Source organism: Diplotaxodon limnothrissa, linkage group LG12, assembly GCF_057381915.1.
Source record: "Diplotaxodon limnothrissa isolate DT_005_m linkage group LG12, D_limnothrissa_male_GT1.1, whole genome shotgun sequence".
NCBI classification, from domain to species: Eukaryota; Metazoa; Chordata; class Actinopteri; order Cichliformes; family Cichlidae; genus Diplotaxodon; species Diplotaxodon limnothrissa.
Window position 1 is genome coordinate 1,700,408 of NC_140607.1, and position 18,990 is coordinate 1,719,397.

Here is an 18,990-nt window from a genome sequence, read left to right on the forward strand (position 1 = left end):
TCTCTGTCGCCTGCTGTCTGCAGGTCATGACCTCCTGCTCCACGTTAACAGATGTGGGTCAAACTAAAATAAGATCTCCTCTCAAATTTCTCCCAAAGTGCTTTCTGACATTATTAGTAGTTCTCATGAGGCTGATTTCAGGTTTGATTCTACTGACTGACTTGCTGTGAAACGGGCGCGCCGGGTCCTCATGAGCAGGATGCTGAGAGAAGGTCGAGCTTTACTTTCCAAAACCACAACAGTTTCAAAGTGACTGTGAGGAATTCACCAGTAAACTGGACCAAGTGAAGACGTACGTGTGTTTAGATGCTAATAAGTAATAAATACAAATGTACAGATCAGGTCATCCTGAGAAAAAAGTCCAAATGTTTAGATGTGTTCTTTTTTGAGAAGGAAGTTGAAATGCGATGATTACAGTTCGTTTCGAGACAAACTGCCGTGGTTGCTATAGAGGTTTTACACATGACGTCATGCGTGTGTCGTTCAAGAGCTGTCCGCCATATTGGACGCGATAACCACTTGGGGTCATCCAATAACAATGTTGCTGGTTGCAGCCACCCACCTCTTATTTTCTTAAAGCAATTAATTTACAGTCTGTCAGTAATAACGTCCTGAAAGATACAAGTGTTGGACTGAAAACGAGTGGAAAGTTTAAAAGAGCTTCAGAGAACTACGGCTCGGACGCTCTTTATAACTGACAACGTCTCAGTGCTTGGAACAGAACTGTAGCTGCGTGAGGAGACTGACACTGTAGGTTAAATCATTTGTTGTTGGTGGATCTAACGCATGGCGTGCAGCGCCTACTGAAAGGGATTACAGTTTGAAAATGTTCATCACATTGGTCAAACTGTTTTTCTCCTTGAACACATTGTTTTACTTCATCATGCATTCCCGTGTGTTCTCCTTTCACCTGACTGTGCGACTGTTTTCAAACACGTCACCCCAGAAGAGGCGGGCACAAAACAGCCTTCAATTCAAGCAGACCTGGAAGAAAAAGGAACGTAATGATGAGCAAGGAGCAGCTCACGCCGCTGCTGGCTTATCTGGACGGCCTGACAACACAGCGTTAGTTCAGGAGATTCAACAGGAAGAAGACCACCTCGCTGTGCCCTGTCTGATCCTCCTTCGAGATACTCTCAGAGTGTATCAACTCAATCCGATATGACTGTAAATGACATCAACCAATCAGAGAATGCCAAAATCTCAGGACGGAGAGGTTTGATTTACCATCTCGATACGAACAGCAGATGTTCCTGCTTCATACACGATGCAGATAAATGCTTTACTGGTTTACCCGAATACAACGTATTACTAACAGTATTCATGTTTATCAAGACACACCTGGAGGATATTCAATGTCAGCCTATCAGCAGCTCACCTGCATACTACTCAGGCTCAAAGCAACCGTGCAGTTCCTTGGATTCGTGTTTGGGGTGCATGCTTTAAAAGTCTCACACATATTCATCACACTGGGATTGATTTAGCCTGAGCGGGAACACATACAGACTTCACTGCCTGTGTGAACTTTCCTAAATGTATTTCAGTCATTGACAGGACAGGACCACAGACTGTCACATCACAAACTCCTAGCTGGTGATGTGGTACCAACAGATTCAACTTTCAGGAAGCAGCTTGGATAGTGGAACCTGAGAACGCTCAAAACTGGCATCGCTGTGCTACAGGAGCCAGTCCCTGCAGCTAAACAATGGAGTTTACCACACCTGACAACATCGTACGCATCGCTTGTGCAGTGACTAAGTTTGTAACAACATAATATTTCAGATGCATTTTATCTCTCAGATAATTGTGAAATCTAAAAATCTCAATGTATGTTCCTCAGTTTGGTGTTTAGCCCTGAACACAAGAATGTATTTTGTAATTCTTGTTATTTCAATAAAAACTATATTTTTGCTTCTTGGAGCTCCATTTATTTCATTACAACTGTGCAAAGTGTAACTAATATCACAGTAATATCTCTAAATGTAAATGGGATCCTCACCTCAATTAGCAGAAGTAAGAAGTCTAAAGTGTCCAAATCTGGTCATAGATGAGGAGTAGCCATCCTGATTTTATATAAAGTCCCATTTGAACCATTTGCAGAAACTAAAGATGAGGATGGATGGTATGCTCTAGTTTCTGGGAAAACTGAGGGAGGGGAAATGAGCTTTTTGGCTGTATGTGCCTCAGCAGGTAATGATTTCCGTTTTTACAGAAATATTTTTGATTTACTGGTTGGTTCAAGAGGTATTGTCGTTTGTGGAGGAGACTGGAACATACGGCTTAATCCCAGATTAGACTCCTTCACAGCAGTCCCTTCTCCCTCCTACATTAGAAACTCATGTCAGAATAAGTGAGTGAACCTCAGGAGAGATTTAGGGACCAGACTACACTCACACATGTGCTGCATTCCAGGACGGACTTTTTAATTTAAGAGAGACTGTCCCAGAAGACCAAACTGCCAAATAGGATGTATTGACTTGTGTGATCGTGCACCTCTACTGTTACCGCTGCAAATGAATAACAATCTAAGAAATGGATTATGGAGGCTGAATACTGATGTTTAAAACAACCAACAATTTACAGGAAAAATGAAAGAAGAAGAAATCAACAGAATTATGGTGGAAAATGACAGAGGAGAGCTGGTCTGACTCAGGTCATGATTTTGTGTGTTGTCGTTGCTCGTCACACCTGAGGGTGGCGCTGTTTGCTCTCTGTTACTGTCTTCATTGGTTCAAGGTTCTTTATTATTTGTCACATGCATAGTTAAACAAGTATAACACACAGTGAAATGTAGCCTGACACGCTCCTCGACATGTGCAAAAATGGGGGGGGGGTGTAGAGGAAGAACATTATATATATATATATAGTATATATGTAGTATATATGTAGTATATATGTAGTATATACATTGGGTGAATGTGCAGTAGTAGCAGCAAGCAGGTGAATTCTGTACATTAATATGAATAGATTGTCTATTGTGTTTATAATCACAGAATTTCATCAGGGATTATTAAAGTATCCTGATTCAGATAATTCCCTTTTTTAAATTTAAGACATTGCCTATTTGTGAATTTGTTTGGAAAATGGTCACAGAATGAGTGGACGTTAAACATGAGATTTATTTTAGTGTTTCATTTGTTCCTGAGCAAACTGATTTAGCTGACATTCATCTACAGCTCATAACTGGATAGTTTGATTTCACTTTGTGTTACTGAAGAGCTTCTTATGTGTGGAAATGAATCTTTCACTCATGTTTGTGCTCTAATGTAGAAATGAACTATACTTGTTTATACAACTTATTTTGAATTAAAATTAACATTAAAATGTTTTAATACACAAAGAAAGTGTGAGTATTTTCACTGAGAGGAGCAACAAGCTGTTAGAAGCTCGTTAGACACTGAAACAAATCATACCTCTCTAACAATATCAACTAATAACAGTAATGAACAGGACTAAAGGCAGAGAGGTGATACAATAATAATAAATTCATATAGTTTATATGGCACATGCACACGTGTTAATAAAATGTTAAGATAAGATAAGATAAGATAGAACTTTATTAATCCCTCGGGTGGGTTCCTCTGGGAAATTCGACTTCCAAAAAGCACAGCAACGACCGAAGTTATAGTTACAGAATTGTTATATATATATATATATATATATATATACACACATATATAAATACAGAGACAAATATAAATAAAATATACAAAGGGGATAAATAGAATAAATAGGAATAAAAAATAAAAAATAAAAATACAAGTGAAGTTAGTCAGTTCAAATCATTATTTAATATTTATTTCATTTAAGTAGTTTGTTGTCTTTTTGGTTTTGAACTCATCGTGCAGGCGCAGACAGGCCTGCTCGCCTCTCCTTATAAACAGAAGCTGTCTCTACCTTCACCCACACCTCTGCTGTCTCACCTGGGCACACACAGCTTCACAAACAGCTCAAAGCTCATTTGCATCTATAGTCTGTTGGTAAAGGTTCACAAAAATGTCACAAAGTATATCAGCAAACATAAACACCCATCAGCACCTAAGAAGAAGCAAACATCAATGTTACGAAGTCTGTCGGTCTTACAGTTGTAGTGTTACAGCTGAGTCACAGAGAACACACAGAAGTGACAAAGAGGCGCAGCTTCTTTGATTAAATATATATATTAAATATTATATATTATAATATTATTATAATATGTGTATAATAATATATATTATAATAATATTATAATATATATATTATGTATATATATATATATATATATATATATATATTTCATACATATATATTATATTATATTTATATTTATTATATTATAATATATATATTTATATTTATTATAATATTTATTATAATATATTATGTATATATTTATATATTTTTCATATATACATTTTATATTGACCGGTGTGACTATATGAAGCTTTTTCACCCAGACATTGTTCTCTTTTAAAAACGCATAAACTTCGTTATTTGTTGTGCTTTATAGTAACGTGACGGTGGCGGTGAGCGGAAGGAGGTGCTGAACGGCTGCGGAGCACGCGCGCGCACACACGCACGCACCGCTACAGGGAAGATGGAGGACGATGTGGCCGCAGCGCAGAGGACCTGCATCCTTTAGCAACATCACTCCTGTGAGCAGGTTCGTGTTCAGGACCGGGCTGTTCGCTGTAGGCCTGACCCACCGGGATGCGGACAAAGCAAACGTCTCCGGGCTGGGCTGTTGTTCTCATCATCATCATCATCATCATCATCATTATTGTTGTTGTTATTGTTGTTCTGTGGAGCTTCGCTACGCGGTCTGTTCACTGAGGAGTGGTTCGACGGAAAACTGCGCTCCGTAGATGAAACGTCAAACCAGGATTCAGAGTGAAGGAAAATGGCAGTGTCTTTGTGAGGCTGAGCGGACATGAATAAATCGGCACATAGAGGCCCTGTTGTCTCCAGGTGCAGAGCCACGGCGGGGCTAACCAGTCCATCCAGCTCGGTGCGACGGGTAGATGGTTCTCGAGGTTTCTTATTGCGTGCTTCATTCAAAGCAGGACTTCAGCTGAGCTTTTGTAAAAGCAGAAGCTGAAATCAAACAGATGTTTTGCTGATGTAGTTGTTGACAGGAAGCTGCTGGTTGTGCAGAAAATTCAGAAAACCTGGATGAAATTGGAAAATGTGGGTAGTTTTGCTTCATTCCTGGTGAAGGTGACTTCTACCAAACATAGGAACGACTACTGTAGTGTTTTAGACAAAGATAAAGTGATGCTGGAAACATTAAAGTACAATAGTCCCACACATGGAGCCACGTGTGCGTGGCTGTCTGTGCGTGAGGAGGAAATCTGAGGCCAGCTCGGGGTGGCTCATGTTCCCAAACACAAATCTCATAACAAATAAGACACAGTGTCAAATCTTTATGTAAGAAAAAAGTGCCCACAGGACTGCACCGCTGAGATCAATGCTTCTAATCCTGTAACAGTGCGTACAGGCGCTTGTAGTTTGAAGTGTTTTCTGTGTCATTTTGTCAGTCGCTCACATTGCTGAGGAGGGATTTCAGCTTACTCTTTTTCACACTGTTGTATCAGTTTGTTGAGCTTTGCAGTCATTTGTTTATGCACACATGGCATTGATCTGAAATCTGGACGTAGGCCTGTTGCAACACTTGATTCTTTTTCTTTTCAGATATTCTGTTGCAGATTTTGCTGGTGTCTCAGCGTCTTTGGCCCAAACTTTAGCTGCTGAATAGACGATCTCCTATCTGATCATACTTTGGTATTCAGTGAGTGAATCATATTCAATCATCACCCCTCCTCCTCCGTGCTCGACAGCTGCTATGAGGTTTTTGTAGCTGTTGTTTGGTTTGTCCAGATACAACTTTGCACACCTAAACCTGCCATGTTCTTAGAGAGGAAAAGCTTTGCCATGGCAACCGTTCCAAATAAGACAGACAAGTTCAGTCTTTGTGATCGTACTGTGGTGAACTTTAGCATTTAACATGCTAACAGAGGTCTCTTTATACTTTATCTAAGTATCTTTGAAAACACATTTTTAAAATGTAGATCATCGTCCTTAAAGAACAGAGGAAAAGGCTCACAGAGGCCACTGTACATCTTTAAAATACAAACACTGCTGATTATTAGATCTGCCATAAATGTAATCAGAAAATAAACATACAGTATCTGTGTTTGTCCACCCGAGTTATACGTGTTCGTTTCAGCGTTCATGAAGACAAGAAATTAAAAACTAATATTTAACATAAGCAACGTAACAAGCAGACCAAATGTATAATGAAACCTCTACAGAGCTCATTAAGTCCTGTGTATATGTGTTTTTATAGCTGGGTTACCAGAAGGGTGAGCCAAGAGGGGGATGGAAAAGAAATGAATAAATAAATAGTAAATAAAATGGAAATTTTCCCATTACAGGAATCTGGAACTAACCATCCACGAGTATGGGGCTGGGGCAATGCTGGGATGCCAGCAGTGTTATCGTGAGAAACCATTTCCAGATCTTTTTTAATCCATTTCCAACAGTATAGTGGTTTCTTGGGGTTGTTCCAGACAGGAGTGCATATGAAAGCTACTGAAGGAGTGTTGGTGAAATTTCCACCCGGCTGTGGATCATCTTGTTAATGATTTCAAACAAGGATGCTGTTTGATGGCCTGAGCAGGAATGCTGAAACTGAAAAGTCTTTACAAACTCTAAGAATGTATTTTTGCTTCTGTATAGTTTTATTCATGCGTTCCTTTTTTAAAATATTGGGATTTTGACTACATGGACACTGGTAAGTGCGTACACTGTGGAAGTTACTCATTTATACTTTTAAGTAATGATGTTCAGTTCGGCCAGGCTTATGTCTCAGTGGGTAACGTGACAGGTAGTCACAGTATTACAATTTCAAACTTAGGAAAATACTCTTTAAAATAGTTTTCGTTACCATGGGGAAGATTTAGAGTGGCTTCTCTTATATTTAAAATAACCACACTGTGGAGGGACAAGCGTCTGTTTTTATGCGTACTTTCGTTACCAACGACGACGGTAAAACCATCGTGTGGCTCCACCCTCCGCTTGTTTATTTTCCTCGTAAACTTTCACAATAAAGCTCAAGATCCCATTGAGACTTTTCAAAATAAACGGAAATGATCGACATTATTCTGTAACATCAAATTTCTGAATATGCATCAAACAGATGACCTCCAATAAAAACACGAGGTAAATGGCACTCACAGACGACTCCCAGCTGAAAACACTTCACATAAGTCGAGTTGCCTGAGATTCACTGAATTTACAGAAAATAAACTATTTTGAGATTTATATCGTTATGGGGATTAGAAATGTCATATATGAGATTGTGGTCATATATGAGATTGTGGTCATATCGCACAGGCCTACCAGTGGCTACAGAACTTCTTGTGCTTTTCTGTTTGTGGTGTTGGATTCTTTTCAGCATACTTTGGGCTCCGTGACAAGATTACCAGAGGAAAAGAGGGGGGAGGGGCTTCCTCGTACCACGTCATTGTTGTAGAAAAGATGTTCACTCACTTTGGCTCTGATATTTCTGAAACAAAGGTTTAAAAGATACTGAGCTGTGGTAGGACATACAATGTGCTTTTACTCACGTCGCACCTTTTTAGTTTAAGTGGCTTAATTATATTTATATTATGTAATTGTTATAATTTTATATAATTAGAGATTTTTTTTATTCTATTGGATTTTAAGGCTCTTTGATGAAAGTGGTATTGATAGAACACATGCTTACTGTTACAGGAGAACATTTTGACAGCTAATATTTGCAGCATAGCTCCTTTTAGTTCCTTCAAACTGTTTCAGGTACTTGGGCAGAAACAGCCAAAGCAAAGAGTCCCAAACAGACTAAGGTATGGTTACCTGTTAGATGGGGCGCTATTCAATCCTTCTCTTTCAGAGATAAGCAGATACCCACACAGAGTATTGGTCTGTACAGATTCAAGAGAGAAAAGTGAAAAGTGAAGTTTTAACACGTGTTGGCTTAATAAAAGTGTGAATCTTTAGCTTGTCAGTTACTGTTTTTGCCTGTTAACCATGCAAGTCCTCGCCGTATCACTTCCAGCGAGAACGTAGGAGCAGACACATATTTCGCTCATGTTGTTACATTTTTGTTTACTCACATTTTCTTTCTTTCTGTTTACCCATTGCAGTCGTTTCCAGCAGCCTTCGCTCTGTTGATGATGGATTCCTAAGCCGTTCTCTGACACCACTTTACCAACCCGACAGCCATGAACCCCCAAAAGACAGAGTTTGTTCAGGACGTTATGGAGGCGATGGATGGTCCTTCTCGCCATCAACACCACCCCAGCCTGTCCCATAACCACAGCAACCAGGACAAGCGCTACAGATGCTGTGAGACTTCAGCTGGTGTCACAACAGAAATGGCCAGTGGTGCAAATGCTGAAAGCCGAGTTGGGATGCTACAGCACCACAAGCCACAGGAGGAGCAAGACGCGGAGCTGCAACATGGAGATCAGTCTTCTAAGCCCCACGAGATCCAGCCCATTCCCCGACCTGCTGTGACACGTTACCGCAGACAGGGCGACAGTGAGGCCCGGCTCAGAACTCAACAACAGAGGAACAGGATGAAGCAGCAGAGGGAGGCGGAGAGAGCGCAACAGGAAAGGGAGCAGCACGCTAAGATGACCAAGGAAGCTGAAGGTGAGAGGGAGGATTCTATGCTGGCCCGCTCAGCAAGTACTGAGAGCGGCTTTCACACCCATACTGACCGTGCAGAGGGAGACGATATCCCAGTGATGATGTCTCTGGAGCCTGAGGCCCAGCGAGAGTCCGAGGATGATGCAAACAGCTACAGCCTCCCGCTGCGGCCCGAGGCAGAAGAGTACACTGAAAGTGCAGAGGCTGAACAGCAGCATCTCCATTCACATCCTAACTATGCTCTTCAGTTCCTGATGCTGCCGCGTGAATCCTTACTTAATATCCAGAATTCCCAAAGAGAAGATAAAGCAGAGGAGACACTGAATGGTGGCTACTCTAACTGTGTCTACACCCAATCCTACAGCCAATCGGGGGCGAGAACCTGTGTCTCATCCAGTCAGGACTTGGAAAGTTTAGATGCTGGACTTGAAGCGTACTCTGAGCCATATGACACGTATTCGCTCTCTGAGCATGTGTATGAGGAAATATGTGACGCTCCAACCTCAGTGTCAACTTCTGCAAGTGTGGCAAACGATAGAGAGTCTCGACAGCAGGCGGCGACCGGCTTGCAGCTGTTGCAGAGCGGGGCGGGAAAAGGCGATTACCATCAGCAGGAGGCCGTGGGCTCCCGTCTGCGGCACTACGATGAACGTTCAGATGGTGAGTCGGACAGTCCAGAAAAGGAGGCAGAGTTTGCTCCGTATCCTCGTGTCGACAGCTGCGACCAAGAAGACGATACTGATAACAGTGTTAACGGGGCTAAAAAAGGCTCACAAAGCTTTGATCCTGCTGCAAAAGATTCCACAGACAAAGAAGAAAAACGCCAACCGGACAAATTCTCTCACAAAAGCAACAAGACTGCCAGTCGAGGGAAGTCGGCCAAGCAGCAGGCTGAGACTCCTGTGAAGGAGCCAGTGAGGAACAGTGTGGAGAAGAGGGATGCTATATCTTTAGCCATCAAAGACATTAAGGAGGCCATAGAGGAGGTGAAGAATAGAACAGTCAGATCTCCTTACACACCTGATGAGCCAAAGGAACCTGTTTGGGTAATGAGGCAGGACTTAAGCCCCACTGCTGAATGTGACCTGCCGACATCACTCGGGGCCGATGTAAGTACAAAAGCTCTGACTGTTATTCATCAAGTTATATATTGTCCAGTATTAACTGTTCTTTGGATGTGAATGAAACTCGAGCATCAGGAACAAACAGAGTTGATTTGCCTTTTACGTTCAACATGTCCAATCTCACTTTCTTTGACCAATCCTTGCTGATGAGATGACAATGTGCCGATCAGTGGTGCGTTTGGGTAGTCCGGGTCTCTCACTGAGCGTGCTCCTGTGACCGGCCAGCACGTCATGGAGTGGGTGGGAGGTGTTGTCCAGCATCGTCCTTATGTTGGACAACACGCGCCTCTGTGGCACCACCCTAAAGACGTCCATCCCCATAACATTACTGGCTGTGGCCATTTGCGAGCCTCAACCTGCTGCCCCAGCATGTAACCGCATCGAGGAAACTAATGCACAAAACGATGATAAAATTTAATTCAGTTTTATTTATACAGCACCAAATCACAACAACAGTCGCCTCAAGGCGCTTTATATTGTAATGTAGACTAGGGCTGCTCGATTATGGCAAAAATGATAATCACGATTATTTTCACTGAAATTGAGATCATGATTATTTGACGATATTTATTTAACCCTTTAAGACCTACTATAGAACCAAGTCCGCCAGAGCTTATATTATTTTTTTTACATGCTGTAGTGCCATTTGTGGGAGCATTTCAAGTTGCTATACATCAATACAACTGTTATAGCCCATATTTTAATAATATGTATGCATTAAGTGCATAGTAATTACATAAATTGCAAAAAAGTGCAATAAACTACAAAAAAAAATTGAAAATCGCTTTTGTTTTGTTTACATATATTTCTACTTGGAGAAATTTAAGAGGTTTATCCCTCAAAACTTTAAATACCACAAAGTTGCAAAAAATAGTTTACAACAACAGGAAATTTATTTTGAGTGTCTTCGTAGTTTTATTTTGGAGATACAGCAATTTTTATATACTGCAGGAAAAACAAAAAACAATCCTATGATGCAAATTTGCAAAGAAAACAGCATGTGCATCATTTCACTGTGGGAAGTGTTACGAACAGCTGATCGGATCGGCAAAGCGTGTTTCTGGAATATTATGTTTTTGTTCCTGCAAGCGCTTTTTATGCAGTTTTTGCAAAGCTATATGTGGAACGAAACCGTGACCGAGGACAAGCTGATGGCATCAGATGTAAGTACAGCTCCTCCGGTTTCATATGCAAAACAAATTATTGCGCTAGCTTACACGGTTCAGGTTCTACAGGGATTTAAAAATAGTTACGCAAAACGGAGCGTGCTGCTCTGACCGGCTTTAAAGGGTTAACAATGACTTTAAAAAAATAATATAAAATAGTGTGCAACACCACTGAAGTTTGTTTTTTTAAACTCTCTTTTCAACCAACGGCAGTCACTCTCCAAATAACTTCTGCTTAGCTTTCCGAGCTTCCCTCGGGTCCTCTTAATCAGCGGTCTCCAACCTTTTTTGCGCCACGGACGGTTTATGCCCGACAATATTTTCACGGACCGGCCTTTAAGGTGTCGCGGATAAATGAGGGAGGGGCTAATAATCGGCTCAGTCATTTTTAATGATCGTTGAAAGCCCAGATCGTAATCGTGATTAAAATTCGATTAATTGAGCAGCCCTAATGTAGACCTTACAATAATGCAACAGTCATATGACCCCCTATGAGCAGCACTTTGGCGACAGTGGGAAGGAGAAACTCCCTTTTAACAGGAAGAAACCTCCAGCAGGCTCAGGGAGGGGAGGGGCCATCTGCTGACAATTTTATCAAAGAATAAAAACAAGATGAAAAAATATTCTGGAGAGACGAGATCCAATCAAAACGAATTAAGTTGTGTAGAAAAGTGGTAGAAAGCTGCATCCCATTCTCCCTGTTCCCTCCCCGGGGGAGCGCCGTAGACACGGGGACACATTCCACATTTGAAGGGAAACCAGAAGCTTTTTAAATGAGCAAAACTCACCAGTAAAATCACAGCAAGCCTTAAACTTCATGTTTTAGTCAAGCTTCAGTTTTATTCACAGCACAAGTTACCTGGAGGTGCTTTAGATTTAGTCTTCTACACTCTGATGATCATTTAAATGCTCAAATTATGACTCTGAATCACAACTTTGGCTAATAAACATGAAATGATGTAAACAGTTTTATGGTTAAATCTTTATAGTCAATGACATAAACACAAAAGCTATGATATAAAACATGTGTGCATGGCTCTAACGGGTGAGAATAGGGCAGAGTCCCTGTTTTAGATGTGTCATTGCATAATGACTTTTATGCTAAGGTGAAAATATTCTGAAAGTGTCAGCTGCTGATTGAAATGAATTGAACGGCCACATGTTTAGTTTGGAGCAAATAAGCCCCACGAGCTCCAAAGATAGAAGCAATGATTTTGTGAGCTTTAAACAATTTGTAATCAAATGTTGGTGATGGTGGACGAGCGCTCCAGTACTGAGGGAATTGTTTCCCTGTCGGACATCCTTCAGGCACTGGTGCTCAGTCAGTCAGTAAGGAGGAGGTGGGTGTAGGGCTGAGTGGAGCCAGGCTGAAGGCCCCAGAAACCCCTGAAACACCAATAAAGAGCTAGACTGCTGAGTGGACTCCTGCACTGAAGAGTGAGGCTTGTTCCTGAATTTCTTCTTTGTTTATTAACACTGATCAGCTGCAACATTAACTCCACTCATTTGGGAAGTAAATAGTGAGTGCAGTGTGTTGTACTAGATTCTGTTAAAACGAGAAATCATCACAGATAAAGTGTTTGGACTTTTTTGCACGTTATCGCTGTGCAGGGTGTAATTCAGAGAAGCTTGAGAAACGTGTGGTCATCGTGCCGTGCATGCCTGTCCTTTAATCAGACCGTGCAGTGCAGGCTTGGGTAGTGTTGAGACTGGTTCACAGCTGCAGGAAAAAAGTGCCAAAGATGCTCAGTGAGTCGTGTTAAGATGACTGGTGGCTATAGCCATCTAACAACCACCCCACACTTAACTGCAGACCAGCCAAAGGTCCTCAGGAACAGTTCGGTAAACAGCTTCCAAACTTCCCAGATCCCAGTCTACTCAGTGACCCAGTCCACCAGGGCTCTGCCCTCATTGTATGATGCCAGATAGAACAGGACACCCAAGGGTGCTGTCTCCATTCTGCAGTGCACTGCAGCTGTTTTGGTTGTGTGACAGAGACCTGCTGACAGCATTGGGTCGGTGGTTCTTGTGTTGCGGTTGATTCCAGTTAACGCAGGTAAACCTTATTACGTCTCTCTCTGTGGAAAGTGTGGAAAGGTCCACAGAAAGAGACGGTAATAAGGTTTATCTGCGTTCTAGTTGGTTTGGCTTGAGTTTCAGGTCGTGCAGTTACAATCATGCTGCTGTCGTCACACGTTTGATGCCAGCGTTAAGGGATGCAAATCACTCTGTTTGGTAGCAAAACTAGACATCACCTGATGCCGTTAAAGAACGCGATGGCCAGTGCCGATGTAGACTCAGTGTCCGATGTTTACTGGGGCCTTTATTTTCATGTACTGTACCGGGTCAACGTGTACTGCAAATGTGCAGGCAAGAGAAACTACACTGTTTTTACTGTTTCTATTTGTCTGGCTGCAGAAAAATAAAGAGACACTGAAGCAGTTTTACATAGAAAAACAGGAAGTCCAAAGGAAGAAGGAGGTGAGGGCAGCAGTGAGGAGGGTGATGGCTCAGGGATTCCCATGATGCATTGTTTCTCCTTCTGTCCCCTTTTTCACTCACCACGTGTTCATACATCAATCCGCATTTAATTCTGAGTTATTATTCATCTCTGGCTCTCGTCCACAGCATGTCTTTAGTCCCGTCTCCCTCCCCTCAGCCTGGTTCTGCTGGAGGTTTCTTCCTGTTCAAAGGGAGTTTTTCATTCCCACTTTTGCCAAAGGGCTTGATCTTTATTACTGTAGGGTCTTTACCTTACAACATCAAAGGCTTAGAGGTGACTGTTGTCATTTGGTGCTACATAAAGAAAATCAAATTGAATTGAGTTAGTGAGGCGGTGGGCCCGAGTGTGAGTCCAGGACCAAGTGTGTCCAAATGAATTAAAGAACTCATTCATTCATTACAAATTGGAAATATCCCATTTATTTAATATTTATTAATTTATTTATTAATTTATTAATAATTATTTAATATCATTTAATAATGACATGTATATTAAATAGAAATTAATTTGATTTGATTTGATCCTTTTAATAAATTGTGTATTTAGTTCCAATTTCCGTAATTATTTCATGGTTCCTGTGTTCGTGTCATCCTCACCCATCAAACACTGACGGAGTCAAAACCTTTTCTTTGTTTTGTTTTTTACCCAAACTGTAAGTCACGTCTTCAAATACCACGGTTTCTTTGAATACACTTTTTAAATATTCAGTTTGGTGTAATCTTCAAATATCTGGTTGATCTGGAGCCCGTTTGCCAAAGTGTGCCTGTGTTTTTGGAGATGTCCGTTCCCACTAGTGTAACAGCCGCCTTACTGCTGACCCTCACCACTTAAACCAGAGACATGTGACCTAGTGTGTTGTTGCTGTTCGTAGATATACAAAAGACTGATGTGTGTCCTGCCCAGATATAATGAAAAAGATCTATTTTTTAAAAATATATTTATTTATTCCTCTGTTTTCTAAACATGAGCTCTCTGTTATAAATTTCTAATAAGTCTATTAGAATAAAATCAGATTAACTTTTGATTTGTGTGTGTGTGTGTGTGTGTGTGTATACACGCATAATCTTGTTATTAACAGAGATGATGTTGGTGGTTTTAATCATGTAGTCGTCTCACTGTAAAGCTTAATTTTACAAGATGCTGTGTAAAATTAATTAATATGAATTAATATTAACTGACTTTGGTCCTGATAAAATATTATCAGATCTGGACAGGATCTGGTCGGCTGTGTACAAACACACTCTTGACTTCCGTGTGTGTGTTTTGCAGTATCCCAAACATTAGATACATACTGGTTCAGAGTGATGCTCGATAAACCAGTTCATGCGTCGGGTCTAAAATCTCCTGAAACCCTGCAGTTGATCTAAATGTGACAGCGCTGACACAGCGTCTGTAATAGTGCAAACAAAGACCACTTGGCAGCCGTCCTCCTCAGCCACGCTTTTATGGCAGAACAAATCAAACATGGGTCACAAGACTTTGGACTTTCATTGACTGAACCCGTGTTTTGATATCGTTTGTTTTTTTCACACGAGCACTTGTAGTTTTATGAAGAATTCGAGCACAGAGAATTTATACTTGTATAACTACGCATGTGACGAATAAAGAACCTTGAAATGACTCCCACATCTCAGAGGTGCAGGAGTGCCCATGTGGGGGGGGGGGTCAGAGCTGTGTGTGTCCTGTGTTCAACTGGAGAGAGAGAGTGATTTTAAGTTTTTGGTCATTATTATTCTATAAATGCATTGATTGCCAATATTTACATATGGCGTACTGACAGTACTCTGATCTTTTACAGCACTTAAAACTCCTCATGTTTTGGTAGATAAGCATCTGAGGTTGGTTAAATATCAGGCAGGAGAAAAAGGAAGAGGGTGGTGTAACAGAGCAGCATGCTAGGAAACAAGTGAGATGGAGGAAGAGGATCTGGAAGAAGAAGAAGATGCAGCTGTATTGCTAATGGCGATGAATCCAAACAGGATTTTTATCCTACATAAAACTATCAGGTATAGTGATGGTGTTCTCTGCTTCTGCCATTCCTGTTGAAATGATTTATTTATCGTGGGTTAGAGTGAGAAAGGTAAGACTGGCTAAATAATTCAGTGTGGATCGAGTTGCAGCGTGACCACAGCTGTTTCCTATGTAGATAAAGTCAATGTTTGATCGCACTAATGTTTTAAATGTCACTTTTTCAAATATCCACAACAACAGTTATGTTGGAATACATTTTGGTGACTGGCACGAACACGATGTCCTTACTGATCCACGTAGATACACTCGCAGTGTTGATCCCATGGTGAATCCTGATATCCCGGTGAAACCCGAGCGCCTGTCGGGTCTGTCTGATAGAGCTGTGCATGTACCCACACGACGACACTCTACAGGCTCGTTCATCTGTGGAACTTCACCAGAATTAGTTCTTTTATTGAAAGTCATGGAAAATTTTTGGATGTATCAGGAAGAAAAGTTTGAGGAGGAACAAGCAAAGGAGAAACATCCAACTCTCCGACATGATCAGGATGAGGTATGTTTGGTGGAATAATCTAAGAGTATTTCTGATGGAAAGATTTGTGTTTTCTGCGAACACATGCAGGACGTGAGAGCATTAATGTTCGTTCTAACAGTGTTTTCCTCCAATACTTTCACAGGTATTGAGTGTTTAACAAAAATGTACTGATTCAAAATGTTAGTGAACACAGACCCAGCAAGCATCCTGCAAAAACTAAAAGAGGATTGAACACCAGATAAAGTTGTTTTAACAGTGTTCAGATTTAAAAGTCAAATCTTTGGAAGAAGAAAGACACAGATTTAAGATTTTTAGGCATCTGTAGGTGAATATTTCCTAAATGAAACTAATGTGCACTACTGTGAAAAGCATTTGTATCCTTCCTGATTTGTTACTTTTTTGCTTAATTGTATGATTTAAATGTTTCAAATCATCAAACAAATGTTAATATTAGTCAAAGTGGTGATTTATTCTGCTGATCAAACCTACCTGTGCCTGTGTGAAAAACAAATGTTCTAATACAAACCCAATGCCACCCCCTCCACAAATGCTTGTCTCACAAAAATACCTGAACATTTTGCCGAAAGAGATTTTGGTGATCCAGTTATTCTCAACAACCCTGCAGTGTGGCTGAATTTAAACTAATTTATGTTGCTAGGTTTAAGGGAATTCAACAGTTTTCCCTTAAAAAATAAAATCCTCATTTAAAAATTACATTTTGCATTTATTGTGTTATTTGTTTGATGATCTAAAGCTTGAAGTGTGACAAATATGCAAAAAATCATGAATGAGGCAAATCACTGTAGGTGTGAATAAACAAGAAGACTAAACAAATGAATCTGTTAAACTCAATAAGATATTGTGTGATTTTAAAACTAACTGAAATGTAAAAATATGCAGAAGTTACACAGAATAATAATTTTACATAATGTTGCGTTGCCACCGAGACGCCAGCATGACCAGCTCCACTGCCATGATAAATGCCATAACTCCAATTCCCAGGTGCTGCCAGGCGGTGGTGCTGTTCTCAGCTGTCAGAGTTCTGTATAAATGCATATCATATCCAAATATACTGGAGTTTTAAGTTTGCGTTTGGTCCTGAATAAAGAAGACGGTGGTGAGTGAGTATTCGTTGTAACAGTTTCACTGTCACTGCACACAGCGACATCTACAGTTTGCACTTCACTCCAGATCAGACCAGAAGTAATCAGTAATTAGTAACTGATTACTTTTTTCAAGTAACTTGACCAACACTGGGAATGATCACTCCATTCAGCCAGACTGAGTGTACGGGATCCATAGACCTGAGCTAGCGGACCAGCAGAAGATGAGCAGCCTATGGAAGGCAGTCCTGCTGTGGACTATGAATGCTGCTCTGTCCCAGAACTTTCTGGCCTTGACGAGGCAGCAACTGAAAACATTTAGTTAAAAGAAAAAACAGAAGCATTAAGATAAAAGATGCAGGAACTCAAAATTCAGTCGGATTTGCTGGATCCGATGATAGCGTTAGAGTCGACTCAGTGTCAGCCAGTACACCCGAGCTAGCGAGAGACGTTACACAGTTTAACCCAGCTCACCTGTAATATTACTCTGTGATGTGTGACCATCACTTTATGTCAGGGGTGTCAAACTCAAATACACAGTGGGCCAAAATTCAAAACTGGAACAAAGTCGCGGGCTAACATTAATATTTATTGGAAAAAAAATCTTCCTCCAGATATAAGAATGAATCTTTTCTTATGGACTCAAACAAGTTTTGCTGAAAAACTGAATATGGAACAAGCAAAGCTTAATACTAAACAATATATATATTAGCTGTTTAATACCAGTAGGCCAGCTCTAATAGTAATGTGGTATGGCTTCGCGGGCCAAATATAACTAGGCTGCGGGCCAAATTTGGCCCGCGGGCCAGAGTTTGACACCTATGGTTTATGTGTTTCGGGGGCAGTTTGAGCAGTCTCTCCACCACCTCGTTCACACATCAAGAAAAACTGCTGAGAAGGAACAAACCGTATCTGCTGTCCATGCAACACACATGGTTTGCAGCTTTTCTTTTTTTCTTTTTCTTTTTTTCTTTTTTTATTTTTTTTTTAAATGACATCAGAAACAGCAGTATGCGACATTACGTGATGGCAGAGCTTCAGTTCATCCTTTGTCATTTTTTTTTTTTTTTTTTAATAAATAGGACAGGGGGAATGAATGAGAGAAAGAGGGGGAGAGAAAGAAAGAAAACCAAAGGGGAGAAGAGACGGTGAGAAGGGGGGGGAAGAGAGAGAAAAAAAAAAAAAAGAACTCCTGGGTCACCTGTATGGAGAAAAAAAAAAAAAAAAAAAAACAAACAGAGGAGACAGCAAACAACAAAGAGCAACATAATAATAGAGAAAACAAAGCACCATCACAATAAACTAGCTAGTCATAGATATCAATATTTACTAAATAATAAACGATATTGTGCAGCACGCAAGATAGACAGCGCACAGTGTGCTTTGAGGCAGCAGCCAAGAAAGCTTTAGTCCGCGTCTGTGAATACCCATGTGTGCATACCTGTGTGGATCAGCATGCTTGCATTCCAAAGGTTTCTCCATGTAATGATCTGCTAGGGAGTGTGGGGGGGCCACAGCCCCGTCCTCCAGGGTGTGAAGCGGGTATGGAGGAGATCAAAACTCCAGACATCCAGAGGCCCCCAGAACACAAGAGACCATGGAAGACCAACAGAGGGGCAGCCGCGCCACTGTTCCAGTAAGAGCCGAGGGGAGTCCCAGATGAGGGCTCGCCCAGCAGCCGCGGAGCAGAAGTCAGGGGGAGTTGCAGTGACGCGCCCGTGAGCTCCGCCGGCCCCCAGCTGCGCCTGAGTGACCGAGCCCCAGGCCGAGAGGCCGGGGGCACCCCACCTCCAAAGGGGCCCGAGCGAGCCCCAGGCCCCAGGCCCCGACAAGCGGCCGCCAAGGAGTGAGCCGGTGTGTACCCGGACGCCCACCCCCAGACACAAAGAACCACCAACACACCGACACCTGAGGG

At 41.4% G+C, this 18,990-nt stretch overlaps 1 protein-coding gene across 1 annotated transcript in view; it reads left to right on the forward strand.

Moving 5' to 3' along the window:
* Positions 1–8,243: 8,243 nt before the first annotated feature.
* apba1a (amyloid beta (A4) precursor protein-binding, family A, member 1a) overlaps positions 8,244–18,990 on the forward strand; it is a 48,061-nt gene continuing 37,314 nt past the window's right edge. The window contains exon 1 of the mRNA XM_085367022.1: positions 8,244–9,782. Coding sequence (XP_085223148.1) covers positions 8,244–9,782 — 1,539 coding nt within the window. The remainder of the gene's footprint in view (positions 9,783–18,990) is intronic.